General features: G+C 36.7%; 2 protein-coding genes across 4 annotated transcripts in view; both read left to right on the forward strand.

The window, feature by feature from the left end:
- LOC142607967 (G2/mitotic-specific cyclin S13-7-like) overlaps positions 1-10,578 on the forward strand; it is a 35,059-nt gene extending 24,481 nt beyond the window's left edge. The window contains exons 1-9 of one of the 3 annotated variants that reach the window (XM_075779658.1): positions 7,433-7,525; positions 8,252-8,378; positions 8,519-8,573; positions 8,730-8,972; positions 9,051-9,176; positions 9,260-9,508; positions 9,672-9,833; positions 9,951-10,132; positions 10,248-10,578. In XM_075779658.1, the coding sequence (XP_075635773.1) occupies positions 7,489-7,525; positions 8,252-8,378; positions 8,519-8,573; positions 8,730-8,972; positions 9,051-9,176; positions 9,260-9,508; positions 9,672-9,833; positions 9,951-10,132; positions 10,248-10,389 (1,323 nt within the window). In that variant the 5' untranslated portion in view covers positions 7,433-7,488 and the 3' untranslated portion in view covers positions 10,390-10,578. Of the gene's footprint in view, positions 1-7,432; positions 7,526-8,251; positions 8,379-8,518; positions 8,574-8,729; positions 8,973-9,050; positions 9,177-9,259; positions 9,509-9,671; positions 9,834-9,950; positions 10,133-10,247 lie in introns of those variants that run through there. The other 2 variants (XM_075779660.1, XM_075779659.1) reach the window with 2 other exon arrangements.
- A 2,146-nt stretch (positions 10,579-12,724) lies between these two features.
- On the forward strand, positions 12,725-16,103 carry LOC142607135 (G2/mitotic-specific cyclin S13-7-like). Its single transcript, XM_075778559.1, has 9 exons — positions 12,725-12,879; positions 13,802-13,916; positions 14,004-14,058; positions 14,178-14,408; positions 14,500-14,622; positions 14,703-14,951; positions 15,060-15,221; positions 15,312-15,493; positions 15,690-16,103. The coding sequence occupies exons 1-9, from the start codon at positions 12,843-12,845 to the stop codon at positions 15,832-15,834; spliced, it is 1,299 nt and encodes a 432-aa protein (XP_075634674.1). The 5' UTR covers positions 12,725-12,842; the 3' UTR covers positions 15,835-16,103.
- The last annotated feature ends 1,607 nt before the right edge of the window (positions 16,104-17,710 follow it).

Below are 17,710 nucleotides of genomic sequence, written 5' to 3' on the forward strand. Positions count from 1 at the left end.
ACTCACGAACTACAGGGTGGACAATCACGACGTACAGGGTGGACAATCACGACGAGGGAAGAAATGACGAAGAGCTACGTCTATAACTTGATCTAGCTGACGAGGTCAGGACGAGGGCTGAGCAGAGACTCGCACGATACTAGGACCTCATGGCCAAACACTACAACTCCTGAGTCAAACACTGAGACTTCAAAGTCAGAGACCTCGTTTTAAGGAAAGTGATGGGCGCCGCCAGAGATCCCGCACAAGGAAAGCTTGACCCAAACTGGGAAGGACCCTACAAGATAACATCATGGCTAAGGAAGGGCACCTATCATTTAGAGACACCTGACGAGCAAAGGCTATGCTACCCATGGAATGCCGAGCATCTCAGGAAGTACTACCAGTAAAAGATGGCATGAAGAACACTACTCCTCATTTCCAATTTATGTCTTTTAATTATTTTTCCTAGTTTATTCTTGTCTACAATACATTCTAAGCCCAAAGGGCTGAAAGTTTATTCTTTTTGGAACAATGTTCTACTTATGTATTCATCATAATAAGAGGAGTTTTATTCTGAAATGACTAGTAAATTTGTTATGTCTTTAAGGAGACAGCATTGCCAAGTCCACAAAGTGGACGACCTTATCACTAAAATCCACAAAGTAAACGACCTTATCTTTTGAGTCCACAAAATGGACGAATCTACTACCAAGTCCACAAAGTGGACGACCTTATCGCTAAGTCCACAAAGTGGATGACCTTATCTCTAAGTCCACAAAGTGGACGAATCTACTACCAAGGCCACAAAGTGGACGAGGACAAGTTTAATATAACGTCCAAAAAGAGGACAAATCTGTTATAAAACCTACAAAATAAATAAACTTACTAAAATCCATGAAGCTGATGAATAATCAGTAAAGAGGAAAGCTGAACCCGTCATCCACAAGTGTCAACCGAGAAAGCTGACACCGTCACATATAAAGTGACGGGTATATAAAAAAAATTTTAAATAAGTTTGTCAGTCGAGAAAGCTGACACCATTACCCCTAGAGGCTAATGAGTATATGGCAACAACTTAAAATAAGTTATTAATCAGCTAAAAGAAAGCTGACGTTGTTGCCCCTAAAATGAAGAAAGCTGACGCCGTTGCTCGTAAAAATGACGGATATATGGCAAACAAATAAGTTGTATTGAATCAGCTAAGAAAGCTAACGCCATAAAAGGCTGACAGGCATAAGCAAGCTAAAGTAAGTTGTTAAAACAAATGAGAAATCTGACGCCATTGCCCATAAGGCTGACGGATCGATAAAAACGGCTCGAAGTTTCAGCTAAAAGAAAGTTGACGCTGTTATTATTTTGATAATTAGCAGAAAGAGGACATCGTCACCTATAGGCTGACGGGCTCATCACAAGCAAGTGGTTTTTAACTTGGATTGAAGAGAGAAATATGCCTAAAATATAAAACAATACATTGAGATTAATATAAATTAAGTAATGTTTTTACAAAAGCCCAAAGCAACGGGCATCAAAAATTAAAATTTATTTATATTTTACAAAAAGAGAAGTGCTGAAGTTCATGAAACGGGGGGATCTTGAGACTTTCCGTCACCTTTGGCGATAGAAGGCTGGGCGATAGAAGGCTGGGCGCTAGGAGAAGAAGGGTCGACGGCATTTTGATCGTCACCATGAGGATTTGCTGACGGAGTCGAAGTGATGGGCTTATCCACAGCTAGCTGAGCAAGAACAATGCTATCATTCCTTTGGCTTACCTCTAGCTTGTTGGCATCGTCACCTTCCTCATTGATGGTGTTGCCTGTAGGAGTCGACGAAATAGGCTCGTCCATGGTAATCTTAGATAAATCCAAGTCAGGATAAACGGACTTAACTTGTTTCAAGCAGTCCTAAAACCCGTTAACATAGTAGGCGGCACAAACATCTATAAAGGATTGCAAGTCCTTAAACTCCATCACAGCGTCGCTCCTAGCTATTTCCACCTGAATTAGGATGGACTTCAGCTCATTTTCTGCCGTCAGCTTGGCTTCTTCTTCCAACTTCTGCTGACGACTTTCCTCCACCAACTTTTCCTTTAGTTCCTTCAACTCGTACCAAGGACACGGTTCGCGTCCTTATATTGCGCTTGTCCGTCGGCTAAGTACTTGATACGCTCATGTAGACAGGTAATCACCCCCTCCTTGGCTGCACACCTCTCTGACAAAACCTTCATCCTAACCATAGCCTACATTGCCAAGGAAAAACAACGTCACGTCATTAAAACTAGTCAGACACCAAAATAAGAAAAGGCATACCCTAGTAAGATCGAACAGGCTTGATGCCCCTATCTCGTCCGTTGCCTGCTCGGCATAGGGGTCCATCTCCTAGTCCTTTAGAATGGACTTCGTCACCTCCACGGCATAGTCTTTATGGGTTAGAAGGCGACAGACGAGCCCTTAGCTGACGGGGCCTATTGACGTCATCAACCCTTTGCCTGTACCATGGACGGCCTTGGGAGGCGACGACTTCTTGGAAGGTTTACCTCCAAGAGTTAAGGCAACCTTCTTCCCAAAACGATCATCCTTGTCGTCAACCTTCCTCTTGGCTCCTACCTTCCCAACGGACTTCGGAACTGACATCGGTGTCGCCTCCCTTTGGGCCTTCTCCTGTTCTTTTTTCTTGGCAGTAGCGGTAGCCTGTATTCTTTGCTTGGCTGACTCCATTTCTGCAAAAGATAAGAGAGGGTTAGAAAAGAAACAATGTTAGGGAGCAAACGAAAGAAACTAGAAAATGCTCATGTAGACGAAAGTAAGCGTTTAGCTTGCAAGCCTCCTCCGTTAGCTCCGGACCACCACAATAAAAATGTAAAGTGTCTAATGTAATTAGGTCCCGACACTTTCACTCATCCAAGGGAATAGCCGTCACTCGATGGATGAAATCCTCTTGTTCTACGGTAATACGTGGACGGGAGTTAGCTGAAAAGAAAAGGAGACGGGGTTAGGAACCAAATAGGCAGACTAAATAAAAAAGCAGACGGGGTCGACCTGAGTTCCTAACATATGCCCAGGTGTTGTCAAAAAAACCATAAGGCATTGACTCCTACTCCTCTTAATAGCATACCCAGTTTTTCCCCTTTACAAAAAAGTATTTGCCCTTCCACTTTCTATTAGAATCGAGCATGTCCAATACCAACTTTAACTCTTTCTCCCTTACTATAAAATGATATATCCCCTTTGACGAGGAGATGTGCTGAGGACGGTAGCACCAAAAAAACTTGTCCAAGGTTAATTGATGATTCCCACCACTCAGACGACCTCACAGGATCTTGGCACCAATGAATGTTCGCCATGCGTTGGGGGCAATCTAACTGATGGATATTCCTAGAAAGTTAGCCAACTGACAGTGTAAGGCCGTTAATGGTAATCTTAATCCGGCAACGAACATTGCATTATATATACCAACGTCCGCAGTTCGTCCCAAATAACATCTCTCACCCTCCTCGGAGAGGCGAATTAGGATATCATCTGGTATCTGATAACGGGCTCGCAAATTTTTTAAAAATATTCCGACATCGTCAAAGAAAATTGGTTGACAGACCATTCTGGGGGTAGGATAAAAGGACGATCGTCACCAGAAGCTCCCGAGGTACTTTCTAAGGTTTCCTCGTCACCGTCACTCCTACCTCCGTCACTGGTTCTTCCTTTTCCTCTTCATTGGTCCTTTGGTCTTCGTCACCTACCCTTTCCTTCTCTTCACTGTCTTCGCTCACCTCACCTTCTCTAGAACTCCCTACTTCTTCGTCAGAAGAATGGGTTGACGTTTCCCTTTCTGACAACCGAGATAGACCCTCCTCGAGCTCACGGCCTGATTGGAAGACATCATCGTAACCCGCTACTTCGCGGATCGACGATTGTTCACTCGTCGCCTCCCTAGACATTTGACTACCTACAAATGGTGGGTTTATTCTAAGAACCTAGGCCGACGACCTCACTAAAGGGCACTACTAGAAAAATAAAAGAAGGTAAAATAAAGGAAGAGAACTTACAGTTAAAAGAATCCTCAAGTAAAAGGATGGTCCTAAGACGTTGACGGAAATTTAGTTGACAGAGTCAGGAGATCAGCAAATGAAACGAAGTTCAGAGGTGACGCTCTCTCTCTCTCGAAATCAGCAAGGTGTGAAAAGTCGGAAATAAGAGGGGAAATGAAACATATATATATATATATAGGCGAAAAAGGGCACGGAAGCCGAAGCAACACGCTCGTCCAAGCACAGAGCCAATCAGTCCATGCCATGTGTCCCACCATTTAATGAAGATGGCTTGAATTACCACGCATGAATGGCTTCCCAACAACGTTAACTCCATAACCCGTCAGCTATAGCTGACGGGATCATGGGGTAGGGGGCAGCTGATGAGGGTGATTTAACAACTAGCTCCTAACACCTTAAGAAGGTGACGGGAGTAATGAGCCCGTCAGCTCTGGTCATTGAACCTTCCTTTAACGACTGTGGCTTTGCCTCATATCTGACGGCATTAGGCTAAAGGGAACAAGATGACGAGATCAAGGCTGAAGGGAGAAAGCAGACGAGATAAGGCTGGAGATTTTGAGCTGACGACCTTTTCGGGAGCAGCTACGTAAGTTGACGGCCTTAGGAAGGAAACACAAACGAAGGGAAAAGCTAAGGGCGATGAGCAAACCTTCGTCCATAACCTAGCTTGCCCCCCACATGTACGTGTATAAGAAAAGTTCTTGCGCTACATGTTTGACCCTAATTAAGAAGATCTCTATAAGGAAAAAAACTCTAGGTGATACTAAAATCCACAAAATACTCTCCTAGAAGGAAAGTACTTCCTCGCCAAGGCGCTTATTTCGGCCCTATACTACTGTAAATACCCCAAAGTCCTCATAGACCAAGGTACGCATAATTCACCTCAGCTCTAGCACTTTAGAGTTACGAAGAAGAGATTTTCTCTAACTTGATCGTCGGAGGGTATTTGGCCAGTACCACACCGATACTCCTCTTAAGGTCTTCAGCTTTTGTGTTGTGCAAGTTCTTCATCGGGAGCACGTGAGGACTGTGTGACTTATTAACGATTTTCAGTATCATCAAATGCAATTCCCAAAACATTCATGAATGCAATTGGATTGGGATGAGTAACCAATGGTATATATTCATCTCACACCTTTTTTTCCATCCTTTGATTCTATTAAAGTTCAACATCATTGCCATTCGTGATCCACCTCAAGAAAATCAATGAAAATGAAGTTTAAAGGTCTGTATAATAAAAAAAACATGTACTTTGGAACTATATTAAAAAATAGGCTCTCATAAAGGAAGATAAATAGATACATTATTGCAATATAGTATATCATTTTGTTTTTTGATATAGACAAATGAAGTGTCCATTTAGAAACAATTTATTTAACTGAAACTGAAAACTTTTTACTAAAAGTACTATAGATACAGCTAAAAGTTGGCTGAAATAGTACAATAGAGCATATGAATAGTACTAAAAAGTGCAATTTGACCTATTAATAGTAGCAAAAATAAACTAAATAGTAGTAAAAATAAGCTACATTTTTCAGCTAATGCCAAACGCAACCGAAGTGGACAAAAGATATGCTCTCTTTTGTTAATCTATTGTGTGCCTACTATTAGTATCATCATTTTGGGGGTTCTTATTTGACATCATATCTACTTATGATGTAGTAGTTTTTAAAGCATATGTATAAATTTGAAGTACGTTAAAATATTAGGTTATGACTTGTGATGTATTATGTTTGTTATTATAATCTTTGTGTTTCTTTCAAATGTATTCAAATTAATATCTCTTTTGATGGTAAAATCTCTATATACTTCAAAGATTAATTAATTTACCACCGTACACCCTTGGTGCAATAGTCACTCCATAAGTATAGTGTCTGTGTGGTGTAAGTGGTAAAAGTCGAGGTTCAAGCTAAAAGTACTATAGATAAAGCTAAAAGTTTGCTGAAATAATGCAATAGAACATATGAATAGTAACAAAAAGTGCAATTTGACCTGTTAATAGTAGCAAAAATGAGTAAGTAGTAGCAAAAATAAGCTACATTTTTTAGCTAATGCCAAACACAACCGAAACGGACAAATGATATGCTCTCTTTTGTTAATCTATTGGGTGCCTACTATTAGTATCATCATTTTGGGGGTTCTTATTTGACATCATATCTACTTATGATGTAGTAGTTTTTAAAGCATATGTATAAATTTGAAGTATGTTAAAATATTAGGTTGTGACTTGTGATGTATTATGTTTGTTATTATAATCTTTGTGTTTCTTTCAAATGTAATCAAATTAATATCTCTTTTGATGGTAAAATCTCTATATACTTCAAAGATTAATTGATTTATCACCGCACACCCTTAGTACAATAGACACTCCACAAGTATAAGTGTTTGTGGAGTGTAGGGGGCAAAAGTCAGGATTCAAGTCTCTAAGAGGGAACTTTACATACATATACACTTAGATTAGGCCAAGTATAAGTGTTTGTGGAGCGTAGGGGGTAAAAGCTGGGGTTCAAGTTTCCAAGAGAGAGGTTCACACACATATACACTTAGATTAGATTAGAGTAGAATTTCTATCTTGTATATATATAAAAAAAAAGTAATTAATTTATATTTTTGGTTTGTATTAAAAATATATTCTAAATGTCAGGGTTCAAGTTTCTAGGAGAGAGCTTCACATACATATACACTTCGATTAGGCTAGAGTAGAATTTCTGTCTTGTACATATATATAAAAAAATAATTGATTTATATTTTTGGTTTGTATTAAAAATATATTCTAAATTTAAACTTAATCACTAGTATTTTTACCATTGCGAACCAACCTAGTATATTAAAAAGTAAATAGAAGAGCAAGATCTTCTTTTTCTTTTTTCTTAAAAAAAGTTTATTCAACCCAGTTAACCGTGGAATTATTCAAGTGTAAAGTGTGCAACCCATAAACAATTTAATGAAATGAAAAAAAAAAAATATATCAATCTAGAATATCCAGAGTTAATGGGTCTTGCCTCTATTTTATCTTAATTTAGAAACTTACCGTGTAAGTTTCCTTAAAAAACTTTCTCTCATTTCTTTGTGTGTGTTAAAAATACTTAGTATTCTAAAATAAATAAATAAATTCTTTAACTATAAATAAATTTACCAACTCTACATTTCCCCCCTTAAATTATAGATTTTTTGGAGATAAAATTACCATATTTGCTAAAATTTGAAACCTTTATAAAAAAACACCTTTGTTAATAAATTCTATTTCAGCCGTACGATCTTGGTATGATCTAAGGGCCCGCATTTGAAAACAGAAGTCGACCGTTGGAGCCATTGCTTCAAAAACCCTTTTCCCATAGGCTTCTCTTCAGAAAAGAAACAGAGCACAAACAGAGACAGAGAGAGAAAAAGAGAAGAAACACAGATAGAGAGAGAAAGAGAAGCAAAATCCAGAAATATTTCTCAGATATAATTAAAAAGAATCAGCGATGGAAGCCCGAGCAGTTGTTCCTGCACAACCAAGAGGTCCGTCACTGCTTCTAATCTCATATTCTTTGCCCTTTTTTTTCTTTTTGAAGAATTATTGTTGATTTTTTCTTTGATATCCCATGTGGGTTGTGGTTGATTGTGTTCATTGACAATTCTTTCAAATATTGGGTATTGAATTTTGAGTTTCCATGTTTATTACCCTTCTTTTTTTAATTTTTTTGAGATTCTTTTTTATAATCAAATCAGGTTTCTTATATTCATTGTATTTTTTTTTTCCTTTCCTGTGGTATTTATTGAAGTCTATCATCATAGATGTAACTGGGATTTCATTCTCCTAGATTGTTATATCTCATATTATTATTTTCTTCAAAGATTCTGTTATGACCAAATGAAAGGTTAGGGATTGAATCTAAACATGGGTTTTTTCACATCTTTAAATCTTTTTACTACTAGGTTTTTTAGGTTCTTGTTTTGTTTGTTTGTTTTCTTTTTCCCTAATTCTTATATGATACTAATATTCCTTTGTTTTTTTTTTTTTTTTTGGTACTTGATTGATGGGGTGCGGTCTTTCTTGATTCATATAGTTTTTAACTTTTTATTCATTGGACTTTGATCTCATAGTGGTTTCTGAGTCTTTTTCAATGCTTTGCATTTGTTTTAACATATTGTATTTCTATGGCCTTTTGGTTTACTGGGCCTTAAAAATCTTATTTCTTTTGAATGGATATTATTGAGATTGAAGATTTCTTGTTTTTGTTTTAGGGGCAGTTAAGGTAAAGAATGAACCAGCACAAGGAAGGAACCGGAGAGCTCTTGGAGACATTGGTAATTATGGGGTTCAAGCTTTGGATGGAAAGCCCAATGCCCAGATTTCTCGTCCCATGACAAGGTTTACTATCTCTCTCTCTCTCTCTAGTTATGAATTACCTATTGTCTGAAATGTTAAAGCTATTAGGAAATAGTGAATCTAATCATTTAACCATTATTCTAACATTGAGTGCTAATTGCTGACTGAATTTTGTCTTGCAGGAGCTTCCGTGCACAACTGTTAGCAAAAGAACAAGGGGCAGTAGAGATAAACAAGGTAGAGAACTGTAGTAGTGTAGTGTTTAATAATTGTCTTTACCTCTTTGTCTATGAAATAATACTTCTATTGGGAATTATACAAATGTCCAATTCAATGCAATGAACTTTTCTGATATGACTAATTCACAGTGCAATGAACTTTATTGATATGCAGAACCCAGTTGTGCCAGCTTTAGACAATAGAGTAGCCATTAACAGAAGGCGTGTTACTGTAAACAAGGTTGCAGAAGCTCAAAAGAAGGTAGATGACAAGCCGAATTCTGATGAATCCAAGGCTGCAACCACGACAACTTCTGAAGGAGAAAAGATTGAAAGTGTTAGTGGAAGAAGGTCCAGAGAAGGGTCCTCAAGGAAGGAAGTGAAGACTCTCACATCGATCCTCACTGCTCGAAGCAAGGTGTGTGTTTTTTAACATTCTTTAAAACATTCTTCTTTGATTTCTTGGTTGTGCATTGAATTTGGCTTCTTTCTGCAGGCTGCTTGTGGTGTTACTGTCAAGCCAAAGCCACAGATTGTGAACATTGATGCCGCAGATGTCAATGATGAATTAGCAGTAGTTGAATACATTGATGATATTTATCAGTTCTACAAGCTAGAAGAAGTACTTTCACTCTAATCTCTGCTTCCATCTTAATTATTTTTCATTCTTTATCTTTCTCTAATGAATTGTAATTTGTGATGCAGGGAGAGAGTCGTGTTCGCGATTATATGGACTCACAGCCTGAAATTAATGCAAGGATGAGATCAATTCTGATAGACTGGTTAACTGAAGTTCATAGAAAATTTGAATTGATGCCTGAAACCCTCTACCTGACCATAAATATAGTTGATAGATATCTTTCTCGGACATTTGTTTCAAGGAGAGAACTTCAGTTAGTTGGCATTTCCTCAATGCTTATAGCCTGCAAGTATGAAGAAATATGGGCTCCACAGGTAGTGTTCTCTCTTGCTTGTAATCACTGTTAAAAATTTGTTTAAAGTTATTTTCTTGTAGCTGTTGCTGACCCCAATTAATTGGGATGAAGGCTTCGTTCAATCTGATTTTGCTTTGCTTGAAATCTGATTTTGGACCTGATGTGGGGTATGGAATGTGCAGGTTAATGACTTTATCTGCCTGTCAGACTACGCTTATACAGGAGCGCAGATACTTGTCATGGAGAAAGCAATTTTGGGGAAGTTGGAGTGGTACTTAACAGTTCCTACGCCATATGTTTTTCTCATTCGATTTATCAAAGCTTCTGTTTCACCAGATAAAGAGGTACTATGTTTATTGTATTTTACAAACAGAACCACTTTCCACTTTTCTTTTGAAAAGAGTAAGCATAAACTAATTGCCTTTTTTCTGTTTTTCTTTTTACCTGGCCTGGTTATATAGATGGAGAATATGGTATTCTTTCTAGCTGAGATTGGTCTTATGAATTATCCAACGATAATTTTGTATTGTCCATCCATGATTGCTGCTGCAGCTGTCTATGCTGCACGATGTACCCTTGCCAAGAGCCCCTATTGGAGTGAAACCTTAAAGCATCATACAGGCTACTCTGAAGAACAGTTAATGTAATGTCTTTTTGTTCCACAATATCCTCATTTCTTGTTTGGTGAACTTTACTTGATGTACTAATTTGTTCTGCCAAAATAAGGTACTAATTTGAGTCGGATTTCTTTGTCACAGGAATTGTGCTAAGCAACTGGTTGACTGTCACGTGGCTGCTGCTGCAGAAAGCAAGCTGAGGGTGATTTACTGTAAATTCTCAAATCCCGACCGAGGTTCTGTTGCTCTTTTCACTCCAGCGAAATGCTTTCAGGCCACATGATCATGAAGAAATGATCAGAATCTTATTCTTTACCCCATACATATAATAGTGCCGAATTGGATATCAGAATCTTCTGATTTGGTTAATATTTTTGAATATATCTAGACGAGCAATGTATTCAGTAACAAAAATCATTTTCATACATTTATATACTTCAAAATGAATAGAACTATGGTTAGTAGATGACAATCATGGTTGAATCTGTCCAAATTTGCTTTCTAATTCAAAACAGGAACCAAAGTTTTCATTAAAATAGAGGGCTGCAAACAACTTGAACAGTTTCAGTCCATATTCTCTTTATAAACAGGATTTTTAAATTTGCAATGAATATTGTGTCTTGTCTACTCTCTGTCAAAAAGTTTTGTTCCCTAATAGTACAGATTGCCCAATTATGCTTCTTTTGAGGGAATTCCATTTTGTTATCATTGATTGAGTTTTTATTACAGTTTACAGATGGTTTGACCGGGGTGGCTCACTCAACCATTAGGCAATTTAGGGAATTCCATTTTATGTTTATTTATTTTATTTGGACTTTGGATTTGCAGAGGTTGGAATGAGTCCCTGATATGAAAACATCCCGGGTTTCTTGAGTTAAACCATTTACTCATGAGATGTCAAATTTTTTGGTATTCCTTTCCATATGCAAAAGATTTTTCTTAAGGGAAAAATTTGCAAAATAACATTTATTTTACTTATAATGATTTAAATTGACCCCTAGACTTTTTGACTAAAATTGTGGTTAAACATGATTTTAAAGAAAATATTAATTCTCAAATAACTTCAAAACAACACCAATTAAAATAATTAAAATTAAATAGAGATTATATTGTAATTTTTGCCATTTCTTAAGTGTGCATGGGAAGATGGTTTACTTTGTGGGATATGTGGGAGTAGGGTGCTGGCAAGATGGTTTTACTTTGTGAACTTAAGAAATGATGAATTATAGGATGGCTTGAGGATGGGATAATTGGCAATTAGTGCTTAAATAGCCAAAAAATTTAAGTTTTTGGGTTGCAATGGAAAAAAAATATATATATATATAAGGAGGCTCACCCCTCATGTTAGAGGTGAAAGCAATATTCCCAAACTATCGAACAAATTTCCATAGATGAGAGGGAACTCAACTTAAACTACCCCTAGTTGGATTCTAATGGTTTTTATACCGACCCTAAAAAAGTTTGATGCTAATTTGAAGCAACCCAAATTGGCTTAGTGCATATAGGAAGAGAGAGTTTGGCAATTTGGCAATATGACATGAGACATTAAACCTTCTTTAACCCCCAAAAGGCCCAAAACTTCAATAAATAAATAAAATACTAACATTCCTTATGAGAAAGTGTTTCTCAAAGTAACACTTCTTAATTGACATTTTTTAGTGCTTCCAATGAAAACGTTTTAGATTCAAAACTACCTTATATATTGTAATCATTGAAATTTTTTTGTTTAAATAAAAGTGTTAAATAGAATATTAATTCTTTTGAAGATACTTAAATGATAGGTTCAATGAACTTAAAAGACATATTGGAGGTCCCAAGTTTTATCCACCATACTATTTGTCTGTAATTGGAAATTCCACACACACACTCCCATTCGTTTTAACTATCTACTAGCATAAATTTAATAGTAGAATGCTCGTATGAATCTTTATTTTTGCTTATGAAAAATGTTAATTATTCTTTTTTATTTATGCCTGTACTTTATTTTTATATATCATATACTTAATTCAATAATACTATATTTAACAAATTTTAGTTTTTTTTAATATTAACAAAATTAGTTAGGAATATAACAAACTGGCTTGTATAAAAAAAAAATTAAAAAGAACAAAAAAAAAGAAAAGAAAAACCAGCTGTCCAACAATTTCATTTTTTTTTTTCTAATTATCCGACAATTTATTTGATAATAGAATTAATGAACCATTAATCCGAACCTTGTCAAAGTTTTTGAGAGAAAACCTTGTAAGAGTTGATGACTGGAACCATACTAATACAATATAATATAAATATACGTGGTAATGTGTGATATTTTTGTGTGTTTTTATTTTTATTTTTAATTAAAACATAAAAGATTTTTTTTTAATGAAAAAGATAGAAATACTATTTTTTTTAATACTTTTTTGGATAGAAGTGTTACTTGCGGTTTTTTTTTTTTTTTAATGCGGTAATTAGTTTTTTATAATATACTTAGGGAAAAGCCCCTGGGTTTTACACACTCTCTTTTTCATCTGTACGATCAATATCCATTAAAATCAAACGGTCATAATTCAAATTAAAGAGAAGAGAATATGACCGTTAGGGGTAAATTACATCGATTCGGTAGCTTCCTTATATGCTCTTGAGAAAGCAAACCACACACACGTAGAGAGAGAGAGAGAGAGAGAGAGAGAGTGGTTAACGGGGTCTGAAAGCAAAACCCAGAAAAATAATTTCAGAGACAATCACAAAGAATCGGCAATGGAAGCAAGAGCAGTTCTTCCACCACAACCCAGAGGTTTGTCTTTGTCACTACTTTTAAGTTTTAACTTCATCTGCGTTTTTCATTTTTTTTTTGTCTTCTGTTTGATTGTGGATTTTATTGGTTGATCGTGTATAAATTCATATATGGTTTGATTTCTTTTTACTATCTTTATTGTAAATTTTGTGGGTTTGCAAATGGGTTTAGTTCTTTTTAGTTTCTTTTATTAATTATTGCTATGATAATCTCATGTGGGTTTTCTTGATTGACTGTTTGTAAATTTATATTCATATAAATCTGGTTGCTTTTGTTACTTTTTATTGTATATTTTGTGTTCTTTTGCAACTGGGTTTGATCTGATTAATGTATACAACATTACTTTTTTCAAGACTGCGTTTTGCATATTATCAAAAGCAAAAACAAAAAAAAAAAAGATTGAGTTTTGCGACTGGGTTTTTGTGTGTGTGTGTGTGGGTGTCATTTGTTTCCTCAAACTGATGGGTTAGGGTGATTCATAGACATTTGGAGGCTTGGATCCATTGATTTTCATTTGGAGGCTTTGTGGTTTTCCTTAACTTTTAATTGATGGTTTATGGGTCCTTGCAATCCAACCCTTTCAATTGGTTTTGATCAAGTGAGCAGGGAAGTTCATGTAAATATGATTGTAACATTCTTTCTTCATATTATTGAAATCTGGATGTATTGGGTTTCTGTGATTGCTATGATTGTCCTATTAATTTTTTCTATGATTTATGTGTGACAGCCTAGATTGATTGGTTGGGGTGTCTCTATACTGAAAATTTTCATGATTTTTTTTTAAAAATTTTTATCTCAGCGTGTTTATGACGTTTTAGTTTACTTATTGGCTCAGGCTGCCTTGGGGCCTTTTGTTTCTTCTAGTTTGATTTTCTTTCATTGAATGTTAATGAATATCCAAAATTTCTTGTTTTATTTTTAGAGGAAGGTAAGGTAAAGAATGACCAAGGACAACGAAGGAATCGGCGAGTTCTAGGAGACATTGGCAATCAAGAGGTGGTTCGTATTGCAGAAGCAAAACACCGCCCCATTACGAGGTTAACTCCTCTCTCTCTCTCTCTCTCTCTCTCTCTCTCTGCGTGCGCATGTGCGTGTCTCATTGAATGAGTTTTTTGACCTTGCAGGAGTTATCATGCACAACTGTTGGCTAATGCACAAGCTGAAGCAGAGAAGAAGAAGGTAGTAAACTTTGTCAACTGCTTATATTGTGAATGAATACTTAGAATTGGATCCTATAAAAAAAAAACTTAGAATTGGAACTATACCAACTCAATCCATTAAATTCGGTATTACTGCAGAACCCGACTGTAGCAATTGTGGATGATAAAGTAGCAGTTAACAGAAAGCATGGTACTAAGAAGTTAGTTGAAGCTCAAAAGAAGGCAATTGATAAGCCTGAACCTGAGACTATAGTCGTGATTAGTTCTGAAGAGGAAAAGGTTAGATCTGTTAGTGGAAGAAAGTCAAGGGAACGGTCCTCAAGGAAGGAAATCAAGACGCTTACTGCGATCCTCACTGCTCGAAGCAAGGTGATTGGTCTTCTTCTTCTGCCACATGTTCTGGGATATTTTTACTCCTTTTTTGTTTTTCAGTGTGTTTACTGAATTAGATTTCCCCCAGGTTGCTTGTGGAGTCAGAAATAAGCAAGATCAGATTGTGAACATTGATATGGGAGATGAAAATGATGATTTGGCAGTAGCTGAATATGTTGATGACATCTACAAGTTTTACAAGCTCACAGAAGTACTTTCTAGTCTTGTCAAATCATTACTTCTTATTTAAATTTCCTCTCTCTATTGCTATAATGGAAATTTTTGATGCAGGATGAGAGCCAAGTACACGATTACATGAACTCACAGCCAGACATCAATGTGAAGATGAGGTCTATTCTCATAGACTGGTTGATTGACGTTCATAGAAGATTCGAACTCATGCCTGAAACACTCTACCTTACCATTAATATAGTTGACCGGTACCTTTCCAAGAAGATTGTATCAAGGAGAGAACTTCAATTAGTGGGCATGAGCTCAATGCTCTTAGCCTGCAAATATGAAGAAAGTTACTGTCTAAAGGTATCTAGCAATCTTATCTCACAATTATGTTAAGCTGAAATTTTTCATGCTTTCCTGCTCATTACGTTTTAAAATTTTATTCTGATATGGGGTTTTGGAAATTTACAGGTTGATGACCTGGTTTGCATATCAGACTATGCTTATCCCGATACTCAGATACTTGTCATGGAGAAAGCAATTTTGGAAAAGTTGGAGTGGTATTTGACAGTTCCCACACCTTATGTCTTTCTGGTTCGATATATCAAAGCTTCTGTTGCACCTGATCTGGAGGTATTCTACTTTCCTTTTGATTTTCACAATATATATTTTTACTGAGTAGCAGAGACTTGACTGGCCTTTTTCTTTTTGTGGCTGATGTAGATGGAGAATATGGTGTTTTTTCTAGCTGAACTGGGTCTTATGCATTATCCAACAACCATTTTGTACTGCCCTTCAATGATTGCTGCTGCAGCCGTTTTTGCCGCAAACTGCACTCTCAACAAGACCCCTTTTTGGAGTGAAACTCTGAAGCACTACTCAGGCTACTCTGAAGAGCAGATAATGTAAGTTCTCTTTTCTTTGTAATTCTGGCCTGCAGGCCTGCTGTATATGTGCTTTTGGTATTTGCAGCTTATGGCATTGCTGAATCATCTGTAGCCTGTATAAACTTTGTTATAGAGTGCCATTTTGGGCACAAGAAAAAAAAAGGAGGGAGGAAAGAACAAATAAAGTACTAATTTCTTGTATGTGATTTTACAGGGACTGTGCCAAGCTATTGGTTGAGTTTCATTTATCTGCTGCAGAAAGTAAGCTTAAGGTGGTATATGGGAAATACTCATGTTCAGACAGGGGTGCTGTTGCTCTTGTCCCTCCACCCAAAAGTCTTCTGGCTAGATCCACGTGAAGATTATTCTCATATCTTGGTTGGTTTTTGTAGCCTAATCACCCCGTAGTGTTGTAATTAATTGGATTTCTACTAAATGATCTCAAATTCTTTTATTGTGTTGGATACTTTTTGGAGTCTTTCTTGATTAATGTACATAGCTTCTGTCATTCTTTTGAATGTATTGATTGTGGTTTCACAGATTCATAGCTGAAATCACCATTCACAAACAAGTTTCTTTGTCAACTATAAGTTGTTGCCATGAAAAAAAAAAAAAGGTTTCTGGTCAACTATAAGTTATTGTATCTGTTGGCTTTTGAGTTTTGATTGAGATTAGTATAGTTTTGTGGTTGTTTTTAATTCCTCATCGTCAAAGGCAACGGTCAGTCCGTTCATCTTTGAAATCATCACCCAGGAAACAGGCATCAGAATGAAGAAAACTCAAATTCTTGTTCATCTTCAATAGAGTTATAGAACTTCAAATTCTTGTTCTTCAAGGACTTTGATCATTTTCTTTCCCCACGTTCACAAATGGAAGGAAGATGCAAACAGTACAAACTAGAGGTCATTTGGGGATTGAAGGTAGGGGTGGGGGGTACATAGTTGTTACATACTACAAACCAGAAAAGTGAGCTTTGAACCAGTTCATGCCATGGCCAAGGCTTTGTAAGGCACCTATATGTTCAGGGTTTTGCTAAATCGTTTTTGTTTTTTTAAATCCTTTCTGTTTTTTACTCTCTTTTTAATTTTTTTTTAAAAGCCACTACAAGCCTCACCATCAAAAGTAAACACTTGCAAGCATATAGGTACGGTATTATGCAAGGGTATGGTTTTTTATCTGGCAAGCTTCATTGTGCCCTGTTTACAAGATTACGGGGCTTGTCCCCTTTACAAGGCCATGGGGCATTTCACTTGTTATGATTGTATCATAGTACAATAACACAATCTATCCATATATGCAAGGATTTAGAATCTTATTCTAGCTGCCCTCTTTGTAAGGAGGAAAAGGAATCTATTGTACATTTCTTCTTACGCAGCCCGATAACAAAAATAGTGTGGTCTCTTTCCGAATGGCCCAATGAATATCAGTCAATGGGTTTCCCCTCTTTTGAATACCTCAAAAATCTTAAACTCACTCCATTGAATGCTCACAATCTGCTCCTCATGTTGCAAGCCTTCGAATGCAGGCTTCTCCTCCATTCTGTTAGAAGGGGTCCCCTTCTAGTGGATGCTCATAAGCTGTTCCTCATGTTGCAAGCAGCTTCGAATGCAGGCTTCTCCTCCATTGTGTTAGAAGCAGATGCTCTCAATGTTCTAAACCAGAAAAGTTGCTCTATCATCCTACCCCATTGGTCTATAGCTCTGATCATAGATGATTTGTTTCTAGCTTTACGGTCTTTTTTTCTTTTTTCTTTTTTTTTTGGAGTGCAGCTCATGTTTTGAGACCGGTAGACTCTCTTGCATAGAGTTTGCTAGCTGGGATTTCTTGTAATCAGGTGGGAAGTATCCCCCATCTCCTCCATCCCTTCTTCTGTTTTGGAATTGGGCGATAGATATGGGGGAAGCATCCCTCCCTACTTTTGTTTGAATGAAATTGAGTACCTCTTTTACAAGTTGATGGGACTCATATATGAGAGGTACAATGAATTTGTACGTGCATTCAGGCATATTATAAAACATTCCTTTTTTAAGTATAGGGATGAATCCTACTTTTCATGTATGAATGAATCTTACCTAAAATCATGAATATCAATTTTCATTTTACTACTTAGTGGATTAATGCATTCTTATGTTTAGAGGGAGGGTGGAAAGTGAGAGTGGAGTTGATTTCATACGGTACCGATTGATACAGCCAGAATTTACCACACTAGCAGGTAAACCAGTACAAAAACACAAT

The sequence above is a fragment of the Castanea sativa genome, chromosome 8, assembly GCF_040712315.1.
Source record: "Castanea sativa cultivar Marrone di Chiusa Pesio chromosome 8, ASM4071231v1".
NCBI lineage: Eukaryota > Viridiplantae > Streptophyta > Magnoliopsida > Fagales > Fagaceae > Castanea > Castanea sativa.